The sequence below is a fragment of the Argiope bruennichi genome, chromosome X1, assembly GCF_947563725.1.
Source record: "Argiope bruennichi chromosome X1, qqArgBrue1.1, whole genome shotgun sequence".
Classification (NCBI taxonomy): domain Eukaryota; kingdom Metazoa; phylum Arthropoda; class Arachnida; order Araneae; family Araneidae; genus Argiope; species Argiope bruennichi.
Genome location: NC_079162.1, coordinates 132,731,298 through 132,754,695, shown reverse-complemented (window position 1 = coordinate 132,754,695; position 23,398 = coordinate 132,731,298). Strand labels below are relative to the sequence as shown.

Genomic DNA, 23,398 nt, shown 5'->3' with positions numbered 1-23,398 from the left:
ATTATTTAAAAAATATTTTTCCAAAATTTACGAATATGCAGAAAAATTTTGGATGGTAATTTTCTTATAACCGAAAAGACAATTTTTTAAAATTTTAAAATGGTGTAAAAATTAGTTTTGCACTATAATATTTCTAGGAGTTATGAAAAATGCCAAATCAAACTGAATTTTTAATAAAATTTAAAAAATCGCATAGAAATGCACATTTCCACTCCGCAAATTATGTACGTGGAAAATTTGGTATGTTCAAACATGTTTCTGCATACACACCCATATCTAATTTATTTTTAGAAGAGATAGAAAAGACAAAACATTTTCATTCCACGCATCGCCAGACGATGCATAGAATGAAAATGTTTTCATGTCTAGCAAGTAATATAACAGATAAAAATATAAATTAATCACAAGTTGGCTACTCCGACCCTCCCTGTAGCACACGGATAAATATGAATGACCGGACCGCCGCCACAGCATTGGAGGGAATTGAGGTTGGGTCTTAAGGGCGATCACCAGCCACGGTATAACTCCTCCTGTGGGAGGTAGGTCTCGTCATCGGTAGGGGGTAGCCAACCCTACATCATTTCTTCACTCATCCGGTTCCTCCAAGCTCCTCATCCTCATATCTGAGGTCCCCCTCCCTCCGGGTGGGAGATTCTATAAGTTAATAAAATCCATTCCTAGTCTTCGAATCTATATTAATATTTACAGTTAGGCTTACAATTCGTATTATGAGGAATAAGAAATATTAAATAGAATCTTAATGATGGGATTTTAAACAAAATTTTGATAGATATACAGCATAGCGTTTTTCGAGAATTTACACGAAGATTTTTACGAAAGAAAAAGAAAACTATCCTCGAATTTCAATATATTTTTAAATAGTTCTTAATGCAAAAGATTAATATTTCAAATGCAAAGAAGTGTATTATATGTAAAGTTTTAACAAACAGCCAGATTAAAGTTTTCACGTAATAGAAGTCTGAAGGGTCTTTTTCAGCTAGCCAATTTTTAAAAGACATTTTACTTACAGATTTTAAATTAATTTTTATAATCAATTCGCAATTTTTAAGTAACAGGCAAAATGGCAAACTGAACAAATAAAACATTTAATTGCAGGTCACCCTCAAGACATCTAGCGTATTCCACTGATAAAAGTATTTTAAATCTAAATTTAAGTGTTTTTTAAACAAAAGGACAAAACAATTATACAGCTTCTTAATGCAATCTAAGTACTCTAACGCAAAGTTTGTCAGAACTGTTGACTTGTTGAGCCAAACAGCCAAATACGAAAATAAACGAACCATACTGAAACGAATTTGAAAACATAAAAGAAAAGAAAAGAAAACCTGGTAATAATATTCGAAAATTAAAGAATCTTTTAATTTGATTAGGTTTAAATATGCGGTCCTAATAAATAGCACCAGGAAAATGTGAAAATAACCAAATCAGTGTGATCCGGTTATTTCGACCATGGATACAAGTCTTACTAAAATCTGTTGGAACATTAAAAACGGAAATTCTGAATAAAAGAGCAAAAGCAAGCATAGTAATTCATGATTAAATATGATAGAGTACATTATAAGGAGTAGAAAAATGTTTACAAGTTACTGATCAATTTTTATTCGTGAATAAGTAATTCCTGCAATATTGGTCGGTGAAGAATACATCTATCATTCATTCAATTCCTGGCGTAAACACTGTTACATATTTTATTTTAAATATTTACTTACTTATTTTGAGAACCGAATAAGGAAATGAAATATTTAACGACAACATTCGATAGCAGTTTCATCAAAATGGTTTATCAATTCAAAAATTTTATTTTTGTCATCTATATGCAACAAAAATTGAAATTTGATTGCACCAGGCTTTAATATTCATATGGAAAATTGTCTGCAAAATTTATTATGACTTCAATACTTCCAAGCCTGCTTTGCAGTAAAATTAATTTCTAAGAGTTCAGTTTGGAGAATTTTTGAATCAAAAGTTAAATCATTATTTATTCTCTTCCTACAACGGTTCGGCCCTAATTAAAAAAGCACATCGAAACGCACAAATCTAAGAAAAAAACCCGAGTATGAAAGTTCCTTTTTCATAATTTTTACTTTTAGTTATAAATTCCGTGATTTTTATCCTACTTTTTTTTTCTTTAGAGAACGAGCGGGTGCGCTTTTCACGAGACTTTTATTAGTTATATGGCAGTAAAATACAATGACAAAGAAAGAAGAATCTAATTGCTAACTACAAATAATCGCTCCTTGTATAAAATACTGAAATCTTCCAGTAGAATAGGATAATACGCTTTAATCCGCCCTAATAGAGTACCTGAAAGTAATAAAAATCTGAGTGCTTAGGGCATCCCTGGCTTTGCAAGAAGAAATTGTATGTTTGTAATATAAAACTATTTGCTATCTTGCTGATTTGGTAGAGCAAAGGCGCAAGAAATTTGCTTGAACAGGCACTGTTTCTTCTTCATGCACACACACAGTCTACCAAATAAGAGGCCCACACTATTTTATGTGTAAGAGGCCCACTCGCTATAGGGCAAATTGTCTAAGTCGCCACTATTGTCATCACATATTTCACATGTAAAATTTTAAATGCAAATTATTAATTCATCGTTATCTGAAAACAATAAATAAATCGATAATTCATCGAAAGAAAATTTTCTTGCCTGAATTTAGTGAAGACAGCCTTTTAAATCAATGATAAGTGAACGAAAGAATTTCTAAGCAAGCATAATAAATAAAAATGTAGTGCAAGTAAAAAAATTTTTTTGTTTATTCCTTTCAGTTAAAATGGGCACAATTTTTAGGTTCTCACAAGAATAGCAATTTCATCAACCGTCCTAGAAAGCGATTACGGTGAACAAGTGGGTATTTTAAATTGAAATTTTCGAGAAAAAAAAAAAAAACACCGCTACACAACTAAGTAATTGCTATAAAAATCAAAAAGTGTCTGATTTAAACAAACCCTAATTTTCAACACTGTTTTAGACAGAGCAATCCAAAATTAATTATAACGTACAATCTCGATTTAAAAAATGAGAGAACATGTTTAATGTTAAATTTGTAAATAATATATATTCACATATAAAATTCTCATTTTAATAAACAAAAAGTCACATTTAAAATTTCTCTGTAATTTAAAAGTTAGAAATTTCAATGCTTTAAGAAATAAACATCCATATTTATACAAACTTTGATATCAATTATATCCCCAAATCTAAATTTTGAGCACTCAACTTGTATATTAATATTCAAACTTCATAAGAAAAAATAAGCAACATCTTTTAAGAAGGAACGTAATATATAATCAACTTGTAATGCAATGAAAGATAAACTGAGAAGTATCAGAAACTGCAATTTTTGATCATCCTCATGAGAAAAACTTTTTACTGAAAAGGCAGGTCTTACCCTCCAGCTAACTTGCAGAATGGTATATAAGAAAGAAAAGCCATTTCAGGAGTAAAGGTCTGCCGCATTTCTGTTAAAGCCTGGTGTTTAAGAGGACAACAACCTGAAATTAAAAACGATCAAGATTCACAAAATCAAATAAAGGAAGTATTCTCTCTAACTTATACTATATTATATTCGCCCTCCAACCCCCATCTCTCCCTCTCCCCCCATCTCTCTCTCTCTCACACACACACACACACACACAAACACATGGCTACCACTTATGCACTCACTAATCAAGACATCTTGCAATCACTGAAACTAAATACTGGAAATTTGGCAAATGGTTAGTTAGTAAGTCTTCAATAAAAAAGGATTTTTTTGAAATTTTAATTAGAATCTTAGTTAAAATTGCTCTTACTTTTAATGCTTTCTCGAAATAGGAGAAAAATTTAACGGTTGCCACTCAAACTTGGGAAAAAATTCCCTGCGTTTTTCCTGTGTGTATATGTAATATAAGGGATAATTTGCAAATACTCATGTATTAGTTATAATGGAATAACAATACTCCATATTTTCAGTGTGTGGAAAAAGCAAAAAGGAAGTAGTAATTTAACATTACTCGAAATAAATATTTTTAAAAGTTTACATCCACATGTAAACAATTCTTCTTTATTTACTGTTTAGAATTAAGCAGTACAAAATTTAGGGTAGGGTATTGATCACCTCTCAAGCTTTTTAACTATAAATTACACACAAAAAAAATTAAGGACTCAGATGAAATAAAGCATAAAATAACTCTTTCCTATCATGATAAAAACCATTTAATGATTACTTAACAAAATACACTGCAAAGCAAAATTAGCATTATTTATTAATTTTTTTCTAATTCATTATTTGGGCATCAATTTCTGTAGTTTTTTCAGGCATCAGTATAATTTTTTTTTTCATTTACAACAATTTTATTTGTAAGGCTGCTTTGCTTTTGCAGGACTTTTTTTTCTCTTCTAAACGTTTCTCTGCCTTTTCTAACGCTTCATAATAGCCCGTATGTGATAATTTAGCATGCCGAAGAAATCTTTAGGAATTAAAACATTTTAAAAACTACATAAAAGTTTATAATATCATACACAGTTCTTAGACCAATTAAATAATTATATATATATATATTAATTTTCAACAAGCATATCCTCGCTGATACTAAATCCAATTTCCACAGATGCACTATCTTGAAATATTCTATACATTTCTTTAAGAGAAACATCTATTTTTCATCCTGTAGATTTATGTTCATACTTTAACCCTGCATGGATAATCTGTTGTCCAAAAGTAACTAAATCTAATATTTACAGTCATTTTCACATGAAATTTCTTCGATATGTATTAAAAATTTTTAATTTATATTTGGTTCATCCATGCTAATCTCAAAAAATTCTTGAGTAGTGGTATGCTCAAAAATATTGAATTCCGATATCTTCTGGACACTCTACTGGTTGATTCACACCATTATTTTACCACAAGATCCATTTGGCTCAATGTTTCGTCAAAGCGTATTACAAATTTTTTTATTGTTTAAAAAGCGGATTTTTATTGTTGAAAAACGGATTTTTATTGTTGAAAAAGCGGATTTTTATTGTTGAAAAAGCGGAGCAAATCCGTAACAAACAATATACGACATTTTCGTACAACCTAAAGTGCATTTTTGGGCTATTTCACTAACAGTGAACGTAAGTGCAAATATTTCCGATATATCAGTAAACGAATGAAATGATGAATGTGACGCAACAAAATTTAATGCTCATAAAATTTGAGCTTTAAATTATTTTTCTTGAACTAAAATGTTCGAAATCGGCATAGTTTCAAATTTGACATGCATTTCTTTAAATCCAATATCATAGATGAAGTTTTTGAACTGGCACACAATTTTGTATGCTTTCTTCTTTTGTTCTGACTAGTAAGTGCATGTTTTCCCATATTGCTTAAGCTTATTATCTTCTTACAAAGCAAGCAATACGCAGCAAACAGATTTTGCGGAACTTCTCTAATCCATTCAGAAAAGTCAGGATTCATACTGTTATCCGTCCAATCCGTAAACAATTTATCAAATAATAAACAAACAATTCAATAAACTCACGTGTGAGTGGCTAAACATCACCGTGATGCTTCTGCAGATTTACTAATGAAGTTATTGCAGTTTCGCGTATGCTTATTAGCTGTAATCCTAAAATATCATGGACAGAGAACAACTATTTCTGAAAGCGTAATTACACTGATCTATGTAGAAAAAAGACGAGCGACTGGAAAAGGAGTGAGTTTCCGCTATTACACAGTCGGGAATGGTGTTCCATTTTTAGAGTTACGGCTACCATCTTTTATTCTTTCAGTATTCAAAGGACGAAGGAAAAATAACTAAGAAACTTAAAATTTCCTTTTACTTTCCTAGTTTTTAAGAAAATTTTCAAACTTTCCTATTTTTTAGGCTATTTTTAAATTCATTCTCCCACCCAGGGTTTCCCGGTGCCGTGGCAACTCTGCTTTTTACTTAACAATCCTTTTTATATCATCCAAAAGTTTTAAAAAGATTAGCATTTCAATAACATCAATTTTATTGCCGGACATTTTTTGAAATTAAATTTTAATTTTGAATCATGATTACTGCTGCAGATGATACATTACTGACGATAAATGTGAGTGTTCGCATTGATTTATGTATTCTTTTAAACTCCCATACACTTGACTTTTGAAATTAAAGGGTGATATTTTTCCTAGTAATTTCTAGAAATATTTTAAAACGTATTGTACGTATATTATATATATATATATCACTTAACACGATTATTCATTGAATTCATAGTAAGCAACAGTGATTTTTCAACAGTTTTATTTATTAACAGCAGATCTTGATGAAAGCAAAATGAAAACCACCATAATAACCTTTAATAAGATAACCATTAAAGAGGGTTTTAAAAAACACATAATAATTTTTTTATGAAATGTTATTGATCTGATTAAAAATGTATAAAACAATACAAACCTGAGCCAATGGAAAATATTTCACACAAATGACTAAGTAAGAATTATGATCAAATGCTTTAAATAAGTTGCTAAATGCAAACATATACATAAAAAAAAATTCACTTTTTACATATTACAATTCTTAAAAACATATGACGAATGTGCAGATTTTAAAAAGCAAAAGAAAAGGAGAGATTTATTTTACTATTAAATGTATAAAAAGAGTTCAATTCAACTGCTGTCTGTCATTCTGAATGAAATTTAAAATTAATTACATCACAACAAATGTTTTAGATGCAAATAATAAGCGATGCGACTATAGAAAGCTTCAGATAAAGATGATGAAGAATTCAAATTTTTTTACGTGATTCTCATTTCTATTCAAAACTGATTTGATAGTCATGAAAATTACTTTTCCCAAGCTATAGCCTACTTTTTATAGTGAAATCTAAGACAGTTATGCATTGACGATACTATTTTGTAAAATGATATAAAATCTTAAAAAACCGGCCTCTTATTCATATGTAGATAGTATATTAAATAATGTTAGGAAAAATAATCATAAAAATCAGACTTGGTGAAATCAACTCCAGTTTTCCCAATTATTAATAATTCATTTCTTATTGAAATGCTTGTGGCACTGAAACGATAATATTTATCCAAAGCACTACGAATTCTACGAAACTATAATGATAACCAAGAAATTTAATGTTTAAATATCTAGCTATTTTTTGCTGTGAAGTTATTAAGAGAAAATTCATACAAGTAAGCTGCCATTCTTACAGATGTGAAGCATTTTACGAATTTTAACTTGAAGGCTTAGTTATAAACATTTCTATTAATGATTATTATTCATTTTCCCCTAAAATGCATTGTGTTTTTACTATAAAATAGTAAATTTAACAAAGCGAACTAGCATACGATATTAATTTTCAGAAAAATGATTTTCAATGTAAAATACAACTTACCAGATATTAAAGCAGATTCTGCAACGTCAGATAAATCTTTGTAATCCCCTTTTTCGTCATACACTTTGTCAAAACAGGAAAAAAATTTCTGAAGAATTCCAGAGAGATGCTTTCGTGTCATTTCAAAACCAATTCTTAATCCGATTGTATAAATAACGTCCAAAATTCGAAAAGCTACCATAGCACGAGAATTTCCAGCTCCAGGATATACTAGCCGTGAAGAAGATATCAGACGTAATACTATGTGCAAAATATCTTTGACGAACAGATCCTTGAAAGACAAACACAATCATATAAATTTTAAATTCCACTCAAAACGTTTCAGATATATGAATCAGTTGTGAAATTCGATTCTGAGAATATGATGAATATATCATTTCAAGGAATGATTTTAAAAATTAATAATGAATTGATCAGGAATAAGAATCTGGCCAATGCTTTTGGCTTAAAAGTTACTTATTCATATATAATTTTTGACTATTGACTTTAAAAGTAAACAATTATGAACTACCAAACTTTAATATGACATTTTTTTAAAGAAACACATCAAAATTATTTGCTATACTGTTCATTTCACTCACTCACTGATTAACAATAACAATGCATTGCCACACTGCAATATTGTCAGAAATCTTTTCGTAAATGTCCGTTTTTTTTTTCCAAAATATTATTATCATTCAATTTTGAATGCTGCTTGTTTTAAATATTCTTTATCTCTATTAAGTAATAATTTGTTTCGGCTGCAACCATTCACTAACACTCTGGAGAGAGATAACGAGCAATGTCTCAACATGATAGCAAAAATTTGCTACATTTGGTAACATTGGTAATTTAAAAATTCGCTAAAAAAGATGTGCTAAAATTTTAGCACATCAATATGTAAAATCATTTGACAATTCATGATACGGTTTAGCGGAGGTTATATTTATGTAATGAAAGAGATTTTTAACATTTTAAGAAATTCAGGGGTGTTTGTGGGACCCCAAAAAATCCCCTGAAACTTTTACGGACTTACTACCGACATTTTGGAGTTTCGAGAAGGGGGGGGGGAGAAATGAAAAATTACGATTATGAAGTATTGAATGACCTAATTATAAAAGTTCAATGAATTACTTTTTTTGCAAAATTAATAACCATTAATTTTGCAAAATTAAGACCTTTGAACCCAGGTCACGTGATCGCACATCTGGTCGAACGAAGTCTCTCCCTTTTTTTTCTGCCGCGCCTACTTGCCGAAAAGAATCCAGAAGAGAATGTCCGAGAATCGGGGGAATGAGTCATAACTCGCAATAAGGAAAGAACAAAAAAGAAGTTTTTTTCACGCATTATCACTGCCTTTGGAGAAAGAAAGGAAATGTTTTCACCACACACACTGACCTTGAGTTTTCTGCTTTCAAAGCAAACAAAATTACCCAGATCAAAATAAATAATACATTATTATTCCTACTTCCTTTTGAACGACGATCCCCGGAATTTCCGGGTATCGAAGTTCAAAATCCCCGGAATTCCGGGGTTTCCCCGGAGCACAAACACCCCTGGAAATTAACAATCTGGAAGAAGAGAGACCAAAACACTGCTATTAGTAAAATATCTGGTTAAACATACGCAGCTTATTTCGCTCCATCAAGTAAAGAAATGTTTCTCCATTCATTTTCCACACGTTACGCACAGCGTAGGATAGTACTAATTGGATAGTAGGATAATACTCAGTAATTGATTTACTTAAGCTGCCGTTGTTAATTGGTTTGCTTCTTCATTTAAGCTTGTTTTTCAGCAAAATTATAAAAAAAGTAATATTAGTATATTCGTAGTGTTATGCCATAAGTTTAGTCATAATACTACAAAGAGCTAAAATATAACAAGTTTCCATTTTATATAAACTAAAAAACAGTAACAAGATTGACTAATTAAAGAAAATGACAGTAGCAGAAATTTGTCGCTATTTAAAATGAAATATTGATAAAGATTATTTTCTTTCCAAAATTTAAACCAACGATAAATAAAACAAAATAATTGACCACCTGCAAATGATCCATAAGTGTAGTATCAGATATGTAAGGAATAATATGCTGCAGCAGTGCCATGGCTCCAAGCAACCCAGATTCAAGAGAAGCAGGGATTTTCTTCCGACATAAATGTAACTGTGAAGAGCATATAAATGCAAGTGTGAAAAACATTCTGTTATAAACATAAACAAATAGAATACACTATACTAATTATTTGCGAGGGAATTATAGCTGATGTAATACTCTAATATAGATGCAAAATATTTTTTAATGGCAAGATTTCTTTACATATTTATCAGAGTAAAAATGGAAGTATCACGCTTTTCTACATTCTGTTCTATCAGCTTTAAAACAGCAAATGAGGTTTTTTTTTAATGTTACAGGCGTAAAATGTTAATGACAATGAATTATTTATACAGATTAGTGATAACTATACTTAAAATATCCTTTATCAAACAACTGCATGAAAATTATGTGAGTAATAATTTGTTTACTCTTATCTAAAACTATTAAAATTTCCATACACTAATATACTATTATGCATGTATACTAATTACATATACTAATTAACATATGTTTAAAAATGATTCTGCACTAAAGAACTTTTGTAAATGAAAACAAGGTTTGTTGTGAAGCTACCATAAGTAAGAACATAACATAATTTATCTTTAATAAAGAGGCTCAACAATCTATGAGATTTATTTTTATCAGTTTTTGTATACAGGACGAATCTCGATTTTAAAACTGTTACAGAAGTAAATGTAATTAGAACTAATGTTTTAATTTGACGGCCTAAAAATGAGATAAGTTCAGAAAATGTTCGAGTACAGATTCAATAAATAAATATTCCAATGCCACCAATTATATTCACTACCACAAACACATTGCTTCAAGTATACGATATAATCAACAAGCTTTGTTATACATTTAAAGGCAAAAACAAAAATGGCATGCATCAACAATTCTTAATTTAATGAAGAAATTTAAATAATAAGAATAGATATAAATTACTCAAAATTAATATAACTGTGCAAATATTGAGAGTATTAAAAAATTACCAGGTCAGAAATATGCTTTATATACTGAATCATTATAAAGTGTTCGCCATAAAGAGATGCAATACGGGATAAACAGTCCAACACTTTAAAAGCGTTAATATCTCCCTTCAACCATCGACAACTAATACTAAGCATTATTGCTTCTGAAAAATAAAAGATTAATCATGCTTTAATTTTTTATATATTACATATCAACATATAATAAATAATATAAAGCGTGAAACCTTATAATTATGTAAAGTGTGGAGCATACCTTTACTCCCAGGAGGAAGGTACACAATTTCGCGTTTTTCACTACTATCATAACACAAAGTAAGCATACGCAATAAATTGCGTGTGAGGTATCTAGCAGATAAAACAGGTCCAAGTCTGTGAGCTAGCCATATCATACTTTCAGCAGAAACATCAGATACATTCAAATCCTGATGAAAAATACTTTCATTAGGGCTAGAATCAGTTATATTTTCATTAACTTTTAATAATGACTCTACTCTAATTTTTTCAGGAGAACCAGGATAATCTAATTTATCGTCTTCACAATTCATCCAGTCTGAGAATGATGATAAATTAGGAGCTGACTGTGAATAATTCGAATCATGACGTGCATTCCATAAATCGGAGGAAGTTTTTTCGCTGTTTTCCTTTTCAGACATTTGATTGCAAGGTATGAAAAACGAAGATCTATTTTGAATATCTTTATCCATATCATTCTTGTCTTTTAAATTGCTACTTTGATCCAACGTTTCATTGCAGTCGGAGTCCTTTAACATCTAAAAAAGAAAGTAGTTTAATGCTTTTGTAGAAGCCCATTGAAAAACATTCAAAAATGGCTTTAAATTTTCAAATATTACAGATAAATATGATTATTTAAAATTCTAGCGAAGATATTAAGTTTCACACCAACATGTACACAGATTATTCACTAAATCAGAATTGTAAATATACAATTGATAAGATAGCAAATATTAATTATATTTCAACAATTAATTTTAAATGTAGGATCAGACGTGCTAACATAAATTATCCTTAATTGCTTTTATAAGTTTGACTTGTAGGTAAGGATGAGCGATGACCGAATTTCATCATCACGATATATCGTCAAACACATATTGATATTTCTCGATATATCGTGATATCATTATTTATAACCATTATACATAACATTTAATATATTGTCTAATCAAAATGACTCCAAATATAAGGAAGTTTCATTTTATGTAATAAAATTATTTTTCCAATAAAAATACAAAATAATTGTGTTAAAACCTCTTTAAAAAGGTGTGTCAATGTCAAAGCAATGTCTGCATGTTGCAATTTATAATATTGCGTTTTCTTTAAAATAATATAACAATTTTTAAAATTTTACCTTTTTTACTGCTGATTTAAAAAACTTCAGTTTCTTTCATTCTTCATAAAAAAAGAGGAAAATGGCATAATACTGCCTTTAACAAGTAAAATTAAGCAGCTTTAGTAAAACCGAATTGGAAATCTGATATCTTGAAAAAATAATTTTGTATATGAATTACATAAATTTTCATTCTTATATTAATAGTATTATTAATGATAAATTTAATTTAAATGCATTAGAATTTTAACAAAATATATATTAGATAATTAAAATTAATCATTCAATTTACTATTTCAAAATTTAAAAAAAAAAAAAAACGGGAAACAGTAATTTCAAAATGAGTAAAACATTAATAACAAATATTATGGATTGTAAATTTATTTACGAACAAATGATGTAATTCATTAAACATTTTAGAAAAGTTCTTCTTGACTATGATGAAATAAAAGAAAAAAAGGCCATTATAAATCACCATTAATATAAACTCAATGAAAAAATAACATTCAAATACAATACCACTGATATAAAAAACAACGTATAGAAATCCAAAAAATATTCGTAAAATACTACTATGACTGATTTTAAATTGTCATGCAAATCCGAACATTATCGAAAATTCGGTAACTATCAGCAGATCGATATGTATTGAAAATTCGACAAGTATTCGATATTCGATCAAGAACGATCGAGCACGCAAACTAGTTTTGAAAGGAGTTGGAATTTCTAAGAACCCTGATGGTCATAGTTTTAGGACATCTTAATTTCTTTATTATGGCCCATTCTTGTGCCCTTTAAGGCGGAGGGGAAAGGATTTCCATTCTATAAAGGGCATTTACACAGTTTCATTTCTTATATATTGTTACCATTTATGCAAAAACTCCATATTAGGAAAAGTGCATAACATATGTTATATGTGTAGAAAGCATTTCCGGTTGACGAATAAGCTTTCGTAATGTATTTTTGTCTTGCATCAAAAACGCTCATACTAATATCCCTTTAATATATTCTTGTATGGAGACGCAAAAGATTTCAAAAGCTGTTGCATTTATTACTCTAGATTGTTTGAGATCACATATAGCTTCATACTTATACAAAAGTTTTAACTTCAATATGCAACTGAAAATTTCAATTTCGCGTTGCTGCTTTTATATGTGTTTATAACTCGAACACAGAATTTGAGTTATTTGCTATACTAATTTTGAGCTAAACATTTTTTTTTCTCGTGAAACAACGACTCTTCACATCTCAGCTATATTTAGCTCCTAATAGTGTATTATCTTACAGTAAGGCATAATATTTATGTTCTTTACTAAAAGAAGTTGCATTTTAATTTCAAGTTTATTTAATAAGAGTATTTATATATTAAGTTGCGGCTTCCGGGCCCTTGGCTACCTAGTGCAACAATACAAAGACAGAATAATGTCAATTTTGACAGCGAAAATGTTAAAAAAGATAACCATAGTAAATTAAAATCGGGCTTTTAGAAAATCGCTCAATCAAAAATTTTCAAAAACAAGACTTTCATTAAATCGAATTCATAAAATATTTAGTTATTTACTTTAAAACGCATATACGCAAGACAATTTTTGAAATGCACAACAAAATTTAGACTTATCAAAAATAATAAGAAAGAATTTTAGAAAAAAGCTTGGAAAATGATGGCAATGTTAAAATAACACATATTTGCTCTGAATTTCAAATTTCAATTAATGTATTTTTAATAAAATAATAATTAATATTCTACTTAAAGTTTCAATTGGGTCGTAATTTCTTAATTGGATAAATGCTATTAAGTTTTTTTAAAAAAAATTAAATAACTTTAGCACCTGTATCTGAACAGATACATTTGGATTTCAGTTATTTGTATGATTTTAAAACTTAATTCATAAAGGTATTAAAAATTATTACAGCAATAATTCTAACAGAAGAAAAAAGTATTTACAAATTTGTATTTGTATAAAATAAGAAAAATTATTCAATGATATCAAAATTACATTAACTTTTAGCCTATCAACTATAGTAAAAATCGTTTGCATACTGACTGAATGCCTAATCATCTATATATATATTTTTTTCTTTATTGCATAAAAAGAGAAATATCTTAGGAGGTATAGATTTAAAAAATAGATAGCATGAAGGAATTTTGTAAATTTTTGTGTCTATTGTTTTCATATACATCGAAACGTATAAGAATGCTTTCCTCCTTTTTTTTTAAATTTGAGAAAATTACAAAAGAAATATGTTCCTACAATGTATTAGTTAAGTTCTTTTATTTAATGTTATTTTTAAATTACAATGCATGCTGAATGAATGTATGGGGAATTTTAAACAAATACAAAATTTAAGAAAAATGCTAACAGTAGCAATAATGCCCTTAACTTCCGTCCATATGAAAAATTTAGTAAAAGCTCCATATTCATAATATTTAAAAATAAGGAATAACAATTTTCAAGAAAATACTAGCAACAAAGTCCGGTACTTCATAATTTAATAAAAAGACCCAAGAGAAATGAGAAAAAAAAAATTATCGTAAAATAATTATTTAACTACAATAAATTGTTTCGAAATATGGTAGATATTTGACATATAGTTTTAAATAGTTTTGAGTATTAATATTCAAATTCTTTCTTTCGTAACACGTGGTACGATCGATTAGATGTTTGAAGGAAGAAAAAACATTATATCTCTCTTTCTGTACATAAATAATTTCTTTTTAAATAAGAGACCCATTAAAATTTAAAATTATAACAATAATAGAAATTGAGCCTTGGTTAGGCTGTCTTTTCCCACAGAAAGCAAAAACAAAACCATTTTCACTAATTATGTCGATAACTTGAAGTCCTGAAAAAAAAAGTTTTGAGAATATATACATATTTATATAAAAACATACAATAAAAGGGTATTGTGGTTAAGCGTTTCTCCACTGTAGTTCCAAATGTTCATTTAACCAATATTACTTTCAATAAACTGTTTTGGCTAACGCTAAACCTAACCTATATTGCAATTCGATCTAAAAAACGATGAATTAATGAATTATAATGCCATCAAATTATTATTGCAATACTAAAAACAATGCAAGAAAACAAAGTAAAGGAACACATTTTTTTAAAATAAGAGTATAGAGAATAAAAGTAAGGTAAATTATAAACTGGTTAATAGACACAAAATAACTAATACAATTTGAATCAGCAGCTTAGTAAGTTTATGAGAGTTATTCTTCAGAATTGCAGGAACTACTCAAAAAGCACTAACGATGATCCATACCCGAAAATTCGATCCCTCAGAAATTTACATAGAAATCATCCCAACCTGTTTTTGATTATCAATAAATGATTGATTTTTCATTAACCTGACAACGATGTTTTATTCTTCTAATGAAAGAAAATGCATTTAATACTCCTTTTCAATAGTAATTACGAATTTATAAAAAATTTCCCCACCTTTTCCCGATCTCTTAGAATTCCCTAATGATTTCCGGTTTCCCGGGCGGTTGGCCATCCTAGTCACGGTGAGCCGAAAAAACCTAATTTTAAGTATAATCTCCCAGCAAGACAACGCAGTGGCCGACCACCTGCACTTAATGACCGAGACCAGCGACGTGTGCACAGAATTGTCAGTGTTAATTAACAGACCAGAACCACAGCGTGATAAAATCGGAGGAATCAACATGGGACAAATGACGGATGTGTCCATCAAGACAGTGCAGGAAAATTTAGCTTTACTGAGCTATGGCAACATAACACCGACTCGAATGTCTTTACTAAAAGCGGGACATCGCCTGCAGCGCCTCTCATGGGTCCTGACCACATCGGTTGGACCCAACAAAACAGAAAAAATTGGCTTGGTCAGATGAGTCACGATTTCATTTGGTTAAAGCTGATTTAGTATTTAAGTGTGGCACAGACCTCACGAAGCTATGAATCCAAATTCCCAACAAAGCACTGTACAAGCTGGTGGTGGTTCTGTATTGGTGTGGGCTGTTTTTACATGGAATGGACTGTTTCCTCATTTCCAGATAAACCGATCACTGACTAGAAATGGTTACGTTCAGCTTCTAGCAAAGCACTTTCAGCCATTCATGGGCTTGATGTACTCAAACAACGATAGAATTTTTATGGATAATAATCCGCCATATTACCCGGCCAAAACTGTTCGCAATCGGTGTGAAGAATATTCTAAAACAATAGCGAATGATTTGGCCACCTAAATCGCTCGACATGAACTCCATCGAACATAACAGAGAGGTCAGTTCATACACAGAATTTTGCACCGACAATACTTTTGCAATTATGGACGTCTATAGATTCAGCATAGCTCAATATTATGTATAGGGGACTTCCAACGATTTGTTGAATCCATGCCATGTCGCCGGTAGAAGAAGGTCCGACAAGTTATTAGAAAGTATCCCACGATTTTTTTCACCTCAGTATAAGATAGTATCTCTTTGGAGTAGTTTACTATAGAACTTTTATTTGGAAACAACGTGGTACGAGAATTAAATCTATTTTGTGAGAAAAAAGTCGAAATATGAAGGCGGTAATGAGCTGGAATAAGTATAACTGAACCGAGTTTTACATACTATCCATAATAGCAGTTTGACGGATAGAAGGTCCAGTGAAGAGATTCTTGATCCACCTACAATACGTTTCTTTCCCTATGTTCGATATAACACAGCTTATCTTGAATGCTAGATCTAGCCTATGAAGGAGCCAGAATGTCAAATCAGATCAGAATTCAACAGAATATGTATAAGACGCTCTAAAGAGACGAGTTGCTGCTCGGCCAAGGTCTATTCTGGTAATCTGAAACCCAGAAATTGCTGTTGAGGAGAAATCGGAAAGGATGCATAAGAATATATGGGATCATTTTATTGATTCCTAGGCAAAATCAATGTTAAGACATTTAAGCTGTTTGGCAAACCACACACTCTGTTGATATGCAATGGGATTTTGAGAAAAATAATTTGTTTGAATTTTAATTTCCAAATCCTGAAATTTGAAATCTCCTCTGTATTTTAAACAGTCTTTTATCAATCAAATTGAATAAAATAACTCTGTAAGCCAAATTATCTAGTATCATATAATTATGGAACGTTCAAGAAAGACACATTCTAATTTTCTTAAAATGGTAGCTGGGTCATAAGCATTTTTTCAATAAAGTGACTGCTCTTTTAAGTCTTTCAGCAGTGTAAACCCTTTTAACATAAAACCTTCAGTAAAAATATCATCTCAAGCAAACTTGCACATCACTTTACTAGCAGAATCATTGCTTTAATTATAAAAGATGTAGCAATATGATTACATAAAGCAGATAAAAAGTATACATTTAAAAAATAACACACCAAATTCAAACATTAATCTTTTGTTACCTCTTCATCTCTTATATCCAAGTCAAAAATTTCATTATCTTCATCGTTGGCAATTTCCTGCTGCATCTCTAAATTTTCTTCTGATAAACTCAATTTTCGATGTAATGATCCCTCAAACATTTCATTTTCAGGAAAGTATTCATCAGAGTTTGAAATTTGTTGCGTCTCTTGTTCTTTTTCAAGAACACTTTCACTAATGAAAAACAGAAAGTTATAATTTAAATTTTTACAATAAATACAAAATACGTTTTAAAAGAAATGTTTATAGTTTGAAATAATTAAAAAAAATAATTTTCATAATGAATAAAATTATGACATTTAGTGCTTTGGCAATGCTAAATATAATAACTAATGTATACTTAACTTTTATAGTTTTATATCTATTCTTATATAAAGCTCAAAGTGTGTGCGTTGGCGCTCTATAGGTGAGACCGTTCGACCTACAGCTACCAAATTTCGCACATGCATACCTTGGAGGTCGGGAATGTGCACCTGAGGTCCCTTTTTTAAAATTTTTAATTAGAATTTTAATTAAATACTAACTTTCCCGCCAAAAAATGAATGAATAGAAAGTTGTGAAAAGGGCCTTTACATATTTTAAAGGTATGATAGGTACACAGAAAAATGTCATTTCTACAAAACATGATATCGAAGCAATTAGACTGATCGATACAGAAAAAAATAAGAATGAGTATAAGGGAGAGTTTCCAAAATTACACAATTGTCCCATTTTTTGGTGCTGTGATCGATATTTTATTCTTGCAAAGATTAAAGATCGGCATGTTTTAGCAAGGAAAAAAAAGGAACAGTGGAATTTAAAATTCCCTGTATTTTCCTGGATTTTATGAACATTTTCAAATTCTCCTGAGTTTTTCATGCTTTTTAAGACGATTTTTAAATTGCCTGTGTTTTCCCGGTGGCATGGCAACCCTGTTGTAGTAACGATCTGTCATTTACTCAGTCTTTCGTTTTTCATAGAAATTATTTTATTGATAATTTTATAATGATATCCTTTTTTAAAAATATCAAATATTTTCAAAACAAAATATAATTTGAATATAATTATACCGTCACACAACTTTTTGAGCATATATATATATATATATATATATATATATATATAAATTAACTGGCCAAAAATTAAAACATTTAGTAGTTAATAGATTGACATGATATTGAGGTTACTTAGCTAGTGGTTGTGCTTTATGAAGGTGAATATTTTTCATGGAATAGTAAATTAATTATAACTAATATTTCGAAAGAGAGAGAGTGAGATAAGGCAGAATTTTACATTAGTGTTTTTTAGACAAAATCGATCCAGAACCGAATTGGTGTGGTAATGCTTGTAATAAAACTTTAAGTATGAATGAGAAGGCGAAGTCTCTTGGCGTTCTTCGGAAGCATTAAATCATAATTTTCGATTTTTTTTTTTCTTCCTTTGATGGCGGAGTTCTCGTTTCTTTTCTTTCTTTTTTTTCTCGAAAGGTTGAAAGTTTTTAGTGGAATTCTTCCAACGTTCCAAGGCGTAGGCCTTTACGGATGTCATTGTTTCAGACAAACCGCAGCATGCTACTAATTTACCGAACCGTCACATTTTGTAATCTTTCTAGTGTTGAGATGTGGGTTTTTGCAACAGTCGCACAAATAGGTGACGCGTTTGAAATTAAGGGTACAAATGGTATGACAGCATGGTTTTGCAGATTAAAAACTTGTCTTCTGAGTAAGTTTTGACTTGAAATTAAAGATGAGATAAAGCTTGGTTTAAGATCCTTTAATGGTTGTTTTTAATTTTGTTCATACACTTTTTAAAAGTTAAATGCTTATCTAGGATGATGCCAAGGTAAACTATATCATTACTTCATGGTATTGATCATCAAAAAAAACTTTGGTGGTGATGGAAGGCTTCTTTTCTATGAGAAATACATGGCTTGGCATTTGCTGATGTTAATCTGAATAGCCTAATGGATAAGCCACTTTTCAATTAATTTGGGGTGCTCATTGATATTTGATACGAATTCAGGATCACTTGCAATGCAAAGCAGAGCAGGGTCGTCAGCAAATAAGATGATTTTGGTTTCCCGAATTTTAGTAGTGTTATTGATAAAAATATTAAAGTATGTGGGATCGAGTTTGGAATTCTTTTCTTCCAAGCTCAATTCTCCCATCTCTGATAATGACTGATCATTTCTTCAATATTTAAAATAGCTTTACACACTTTCATCTAAAAAAGAAAAAAAAAATCGAGAAATAACTCGTTGAGGTGTGATATTTTATGTTATTTTTCTGATACTTGTTTAATCATATATATCAGATCCTGCTTCATTGATTTATACAGGGCGTATTATGAAACGCATGCAATTAATGTTTACTAGCAAATTATATAGTATATTTTGCAAAGTGGTCAGCATTTAGGCAGTTTGATTTCCTCTGACTTTTCCATGTAATTTCCAAGTTTTCTATAAAAAAAATTCCTCGACTTTTTGTAGGAATATCTAAAATGTACAGAAAGATTTTGCTTCAATTTCTGCTCCTAATGTATCGCTTTTTAATAGAAGGTGAAAAATACCGTTCAACTCCTCCTGAATAAAATAAAAAAAATTATAATACTCAGAAAACAAAACAAAGCAAATAATAATTTTCAATCATTAGGTTTTAGATGAGAATAATTTTTGAAAACATGCTAATCAACTAATACAATATACTGAATGATGTGCACTCGTCTAGACCGGCTTTTCTCAGAATTTATTATTACAAATTTATTCAAGAAAGATGCAATACAAAATCCCATATACCTTAGCACAATTTTTAAGAATGAAATAACCTATTTCTTTCTAATGGGATTTTTCCTATTTATATTGTTTACAAGACCCACATCACGGTTGAACAATAATTCAATTAATAGAAAAAATCATTATCAATCATTATTATCCATTCATACAACCCTTTTTTCCCCTTGAATAGACTGAAGCTTTAAAATTTTGCATACTTTATTAAATTCAAATAATTTTCACTTACTAAGATTTCACCTCATTTACTATTCAGAAATGAAAATAATTCATAATATCCTTACCACGAATTTATAATGGCAAAACCAATTCTATTTTTTGTTATTTTAAAGTCCAAATGTATATTTATGAGCTCCCATTTTAAATTGAAGAAAATATCTTGTTAAAATAAAATAACAATCTCAAGTAAAAAAAGCAGAAATTAACAAAAAATAATATAAAAATAAACGATGTAAACATTTTAAGTGTATATACACACATGTACATAAATTAAGGATAATGCAAGTTCAGGAAAAGAAAGGATCAGAGGCGAAACAAATGTGACTTATTTGTAAAGCCTATTTATTAAACAAAAGGTAAAGAGCAAAAAATATGCTATATGTTTCATACCATTAATAAAAATTGCGAGTTTTTGCTCCCTGGAGCAAATTACAAAACACTATTTACCAAAACCAATATTACATGGTTGGTATGATGGTTAATACATAGTATGTATCTCAGACGATGCAATACAGTCCGTACAACGCCTAGCCATGTTGTGTATCAAATTATCGATCTGATCTTGGGGAATATTACACCACTCATCAAGCAATGCTCTCCGTAGACACGTAGGAGGTGGCTGACGGGCTGCAACTCGTCGGCCAAGCATGTCCCACACATGCTCTACAGGATTCAAGTCCGATGAGAATGCTGGCAAGTCCATACGTGTGATATCCTCCAACCGAAGGCATTCGTTTATGATGTTTATACGGTGAGGATGGGCGTTGTCATCCATAAACGCGAATTCTACGCCCATGGTGCCTGAAACAAACGTACATGTTGTTCCAGAATGATGTCCCGATAGATTTGGCCTGTCATGATTCCAATATGAACATGCAAGTCAATTCTGGAACCCAGAAGAATAAGTCCTCCCCAAACGAGCAATCCTGCACCACCGTAAAGCTGTCGTTCAGTGATGTTCTCTTGGTGGTAACGGGTACCTGGCGCTCTCCATATGAAATCCCGGCAAGAATCAGACTGCAAGCTAAACCTGGACTCGTCGGAAAACATCACACAAGCCCACTGTTGCGGTGTCCACAATTCATGCTCTCTACTCCAGGCTAACAGCAGGCGACAGTGAGTTGCAGTAAGTGGAACATATCTGACAGGCCTACAACCATATAGACCAATCTGCCCTAAGCGTCTGTACACAGTCTACCTTGAAACTGTCGTACCAGTGGCTGAACAGATCTGACGAGATAGTTCTGATGCTGTGCTCCGTCTATTTCTTTTGGCAGTAACTGCCAAATACCGGTCTTCATTCGGCTCTGTAACTCCGGGGCGACCTGTGCTGTAACGTCTACTCACATTATCATCATCTTGAAATCATTGCCAAAGATTGGAGATGACACGCTCGGCGATTCCAAGTTCCTAGGATACTTCCAGCTGGGTACGCCCACATTCCAGACAGCCGATAATTCTACCACGCAAAAAATCATCCAAATGCATCCTTTGTGTCATAACTATGCGGTTATTGCACTGAAAGGTTTATAAAGCGTTTGCGAACAATTTTACTTCTTTGCCTGTATTCCTTATACATCACTCTCTTACACTCTCGTCATTGTGACGAACTATCGGTGTCATCTAGTGATTTCCTGCAATTTGCATATGATTTTTGAAGATGTGTGTAGTCATTTTCGGGTGATATATGTATTTTAGAGTTGAATTTCCGCGTGACTGAATTATCCTTAATTTATGGACATGAGTGTATATATATACATACCTTTCTGTATCATTTGATGAATAATCTTTGCAACCTCCAATAGCTTCTATAAGTATAGTTGTAAAGTGAATTAAAAAATTATGTAATCCTAATCCTATAATGATCTGTAAAATAAATGAACGATGATAAAGTTTGAGATGTTTAGGCGAATGCTTATCTGTGTCAAGTACTTTAGTCAATAGTGTTAACAATCTTTTGCAGGTTTGTTGAGGACCTAAGGCTTGAGAAACTAATCCAAACATATGCCATGTAGAAAGTAATGCTGTATGCTGATTTTCAAACATTTCTTGAAGATACGGTGTTAAGAGCTCAATACCTTCGGTATTTAATGCAGGCAAAAGATTTTGCAACTGTTTCGCAGCATAGCAAACCTATTAAAAGAAACAAATTCTAAAAAAAGTTGTCTGAGAATGAATAAACAATACAACTGAAAGGGATATATATATATATATATATAACAGACCTTTTTCTCCGCAAGACTCTCTATTTCTTTTTGGATATCAGTATTTTCATCATGTCGTTCAGATAAGACTTTTATATCATCAGAAAACTTATTCAAAGTGAGAAGAAACATGTACAAATCTGGAAAGTAATTTGGAAATGGAATAGTACGGATATGAGGTAGAAGTAACTGGTGAGGTGACGGGAGTGGAAGGCCAGATGTTGATATAGGAGGATAACGGTATGGAACAGAAAGCATTTCTTCCAACTGTTGATCATAGGATGGAGATACTTGCAACAAAAGTTGAATTGCGTTTTGAAACGACCTGAAAAATGAACGATGCATTATATTTGGTTAACATATTTGTAGCAGAATTAGGCATCTTCTGGCCTCAGGCAGTGCACATTATAAGTCGCCTCTTTTAATAACTGGTCAGTTTGGGTTTTTTCATTTTAAAACATTTGACATTTTTAATGTGTTTTGTTAGTACTTTATATTAACATGTTCAATTCACAGTTTGATTTATTTTTTTATATTTTACTAACTTTGAAGAAATATATGTTATGAGCTATATTTCGTATTATATATTTATTTTTATATATTTTATGGGTGCATCAGTGCATAATAATTCTTTTACCCTTGCTTAGGACTCATTTACTAAAGGGCTTACGAAATAGCATAACACTTTGTTTTACAAGCATATAAATAAAATTTGTTGCATTTCCTACACAAGTGTAAACCAGTTTTCATTCGTGTTTCACCAGCAACTTCGTATTCCATACAAGTGCTTTTTGATTGCGAAAAATTTCATAACAAGAAAATGAGTTATGCTAAAAAAGGGGAATGATAATCTCTGAATCTTCTAAGTGCTTCTTCCTTTGTTCTGTGCACGTTTAATTTTCGTTACTGAAGTATTTTTCCAAGTAGTTCAACTAGTCATGTATTTTACTGCTTCAAAATTGGTGAAAAAAATTAGAAATCATGCACAATTATGCTAATTATAAATATTGAAATAATTATATATATAA

At 30.6% G+C, this 23,398-nt stretch overlaps 1 protein-coding gene across 1 annotated transcript in view; it reads right to left on the bottom strand.

Moving 5' to 3' along the window:
• The window catches only part of LOC129958216 (WD repeat-containing protein 81-like), a 114,975-nt gene that overhangs the window by 32,315 nt on the left and 59,262 nt on the right, over positions 1-23,398 (bottom strand). Inside the window, exons 13-20 of the mRNA XM_056070497.1 lie at positions 22,392-22,695; positions 21,929-22,299; positions 17,162-17,354; positions 10,699-11,215; positions 10,446-10,588; positions 9,403-9,522; positions 7,382-7,652; positions 3,417-3,519 (exon numbers count right to left, since the gene is read on the bottom strand). Coding sequence (XP_055926472.1) covers positions 3,417-3,519; positions 7,382-7,652; positions 9,403-9,522; positions 10,446-10,588; positions 10,699-11,215; positions 17,162-17,354; positions 21,929-22,299; positions 22,392-22,695 — 2,022 coding nt within the window. The remainder of the gene's footprint in view (positions 1-3,416; positions 3,520-7,381; positions 7,653-9,402; positions 9,523-10,445; positions 10,589-10,698; positions 11,216-17,161; positions 17,355-21,928; positions 22,300-22,391; positions 22,696-23,398) is intronic.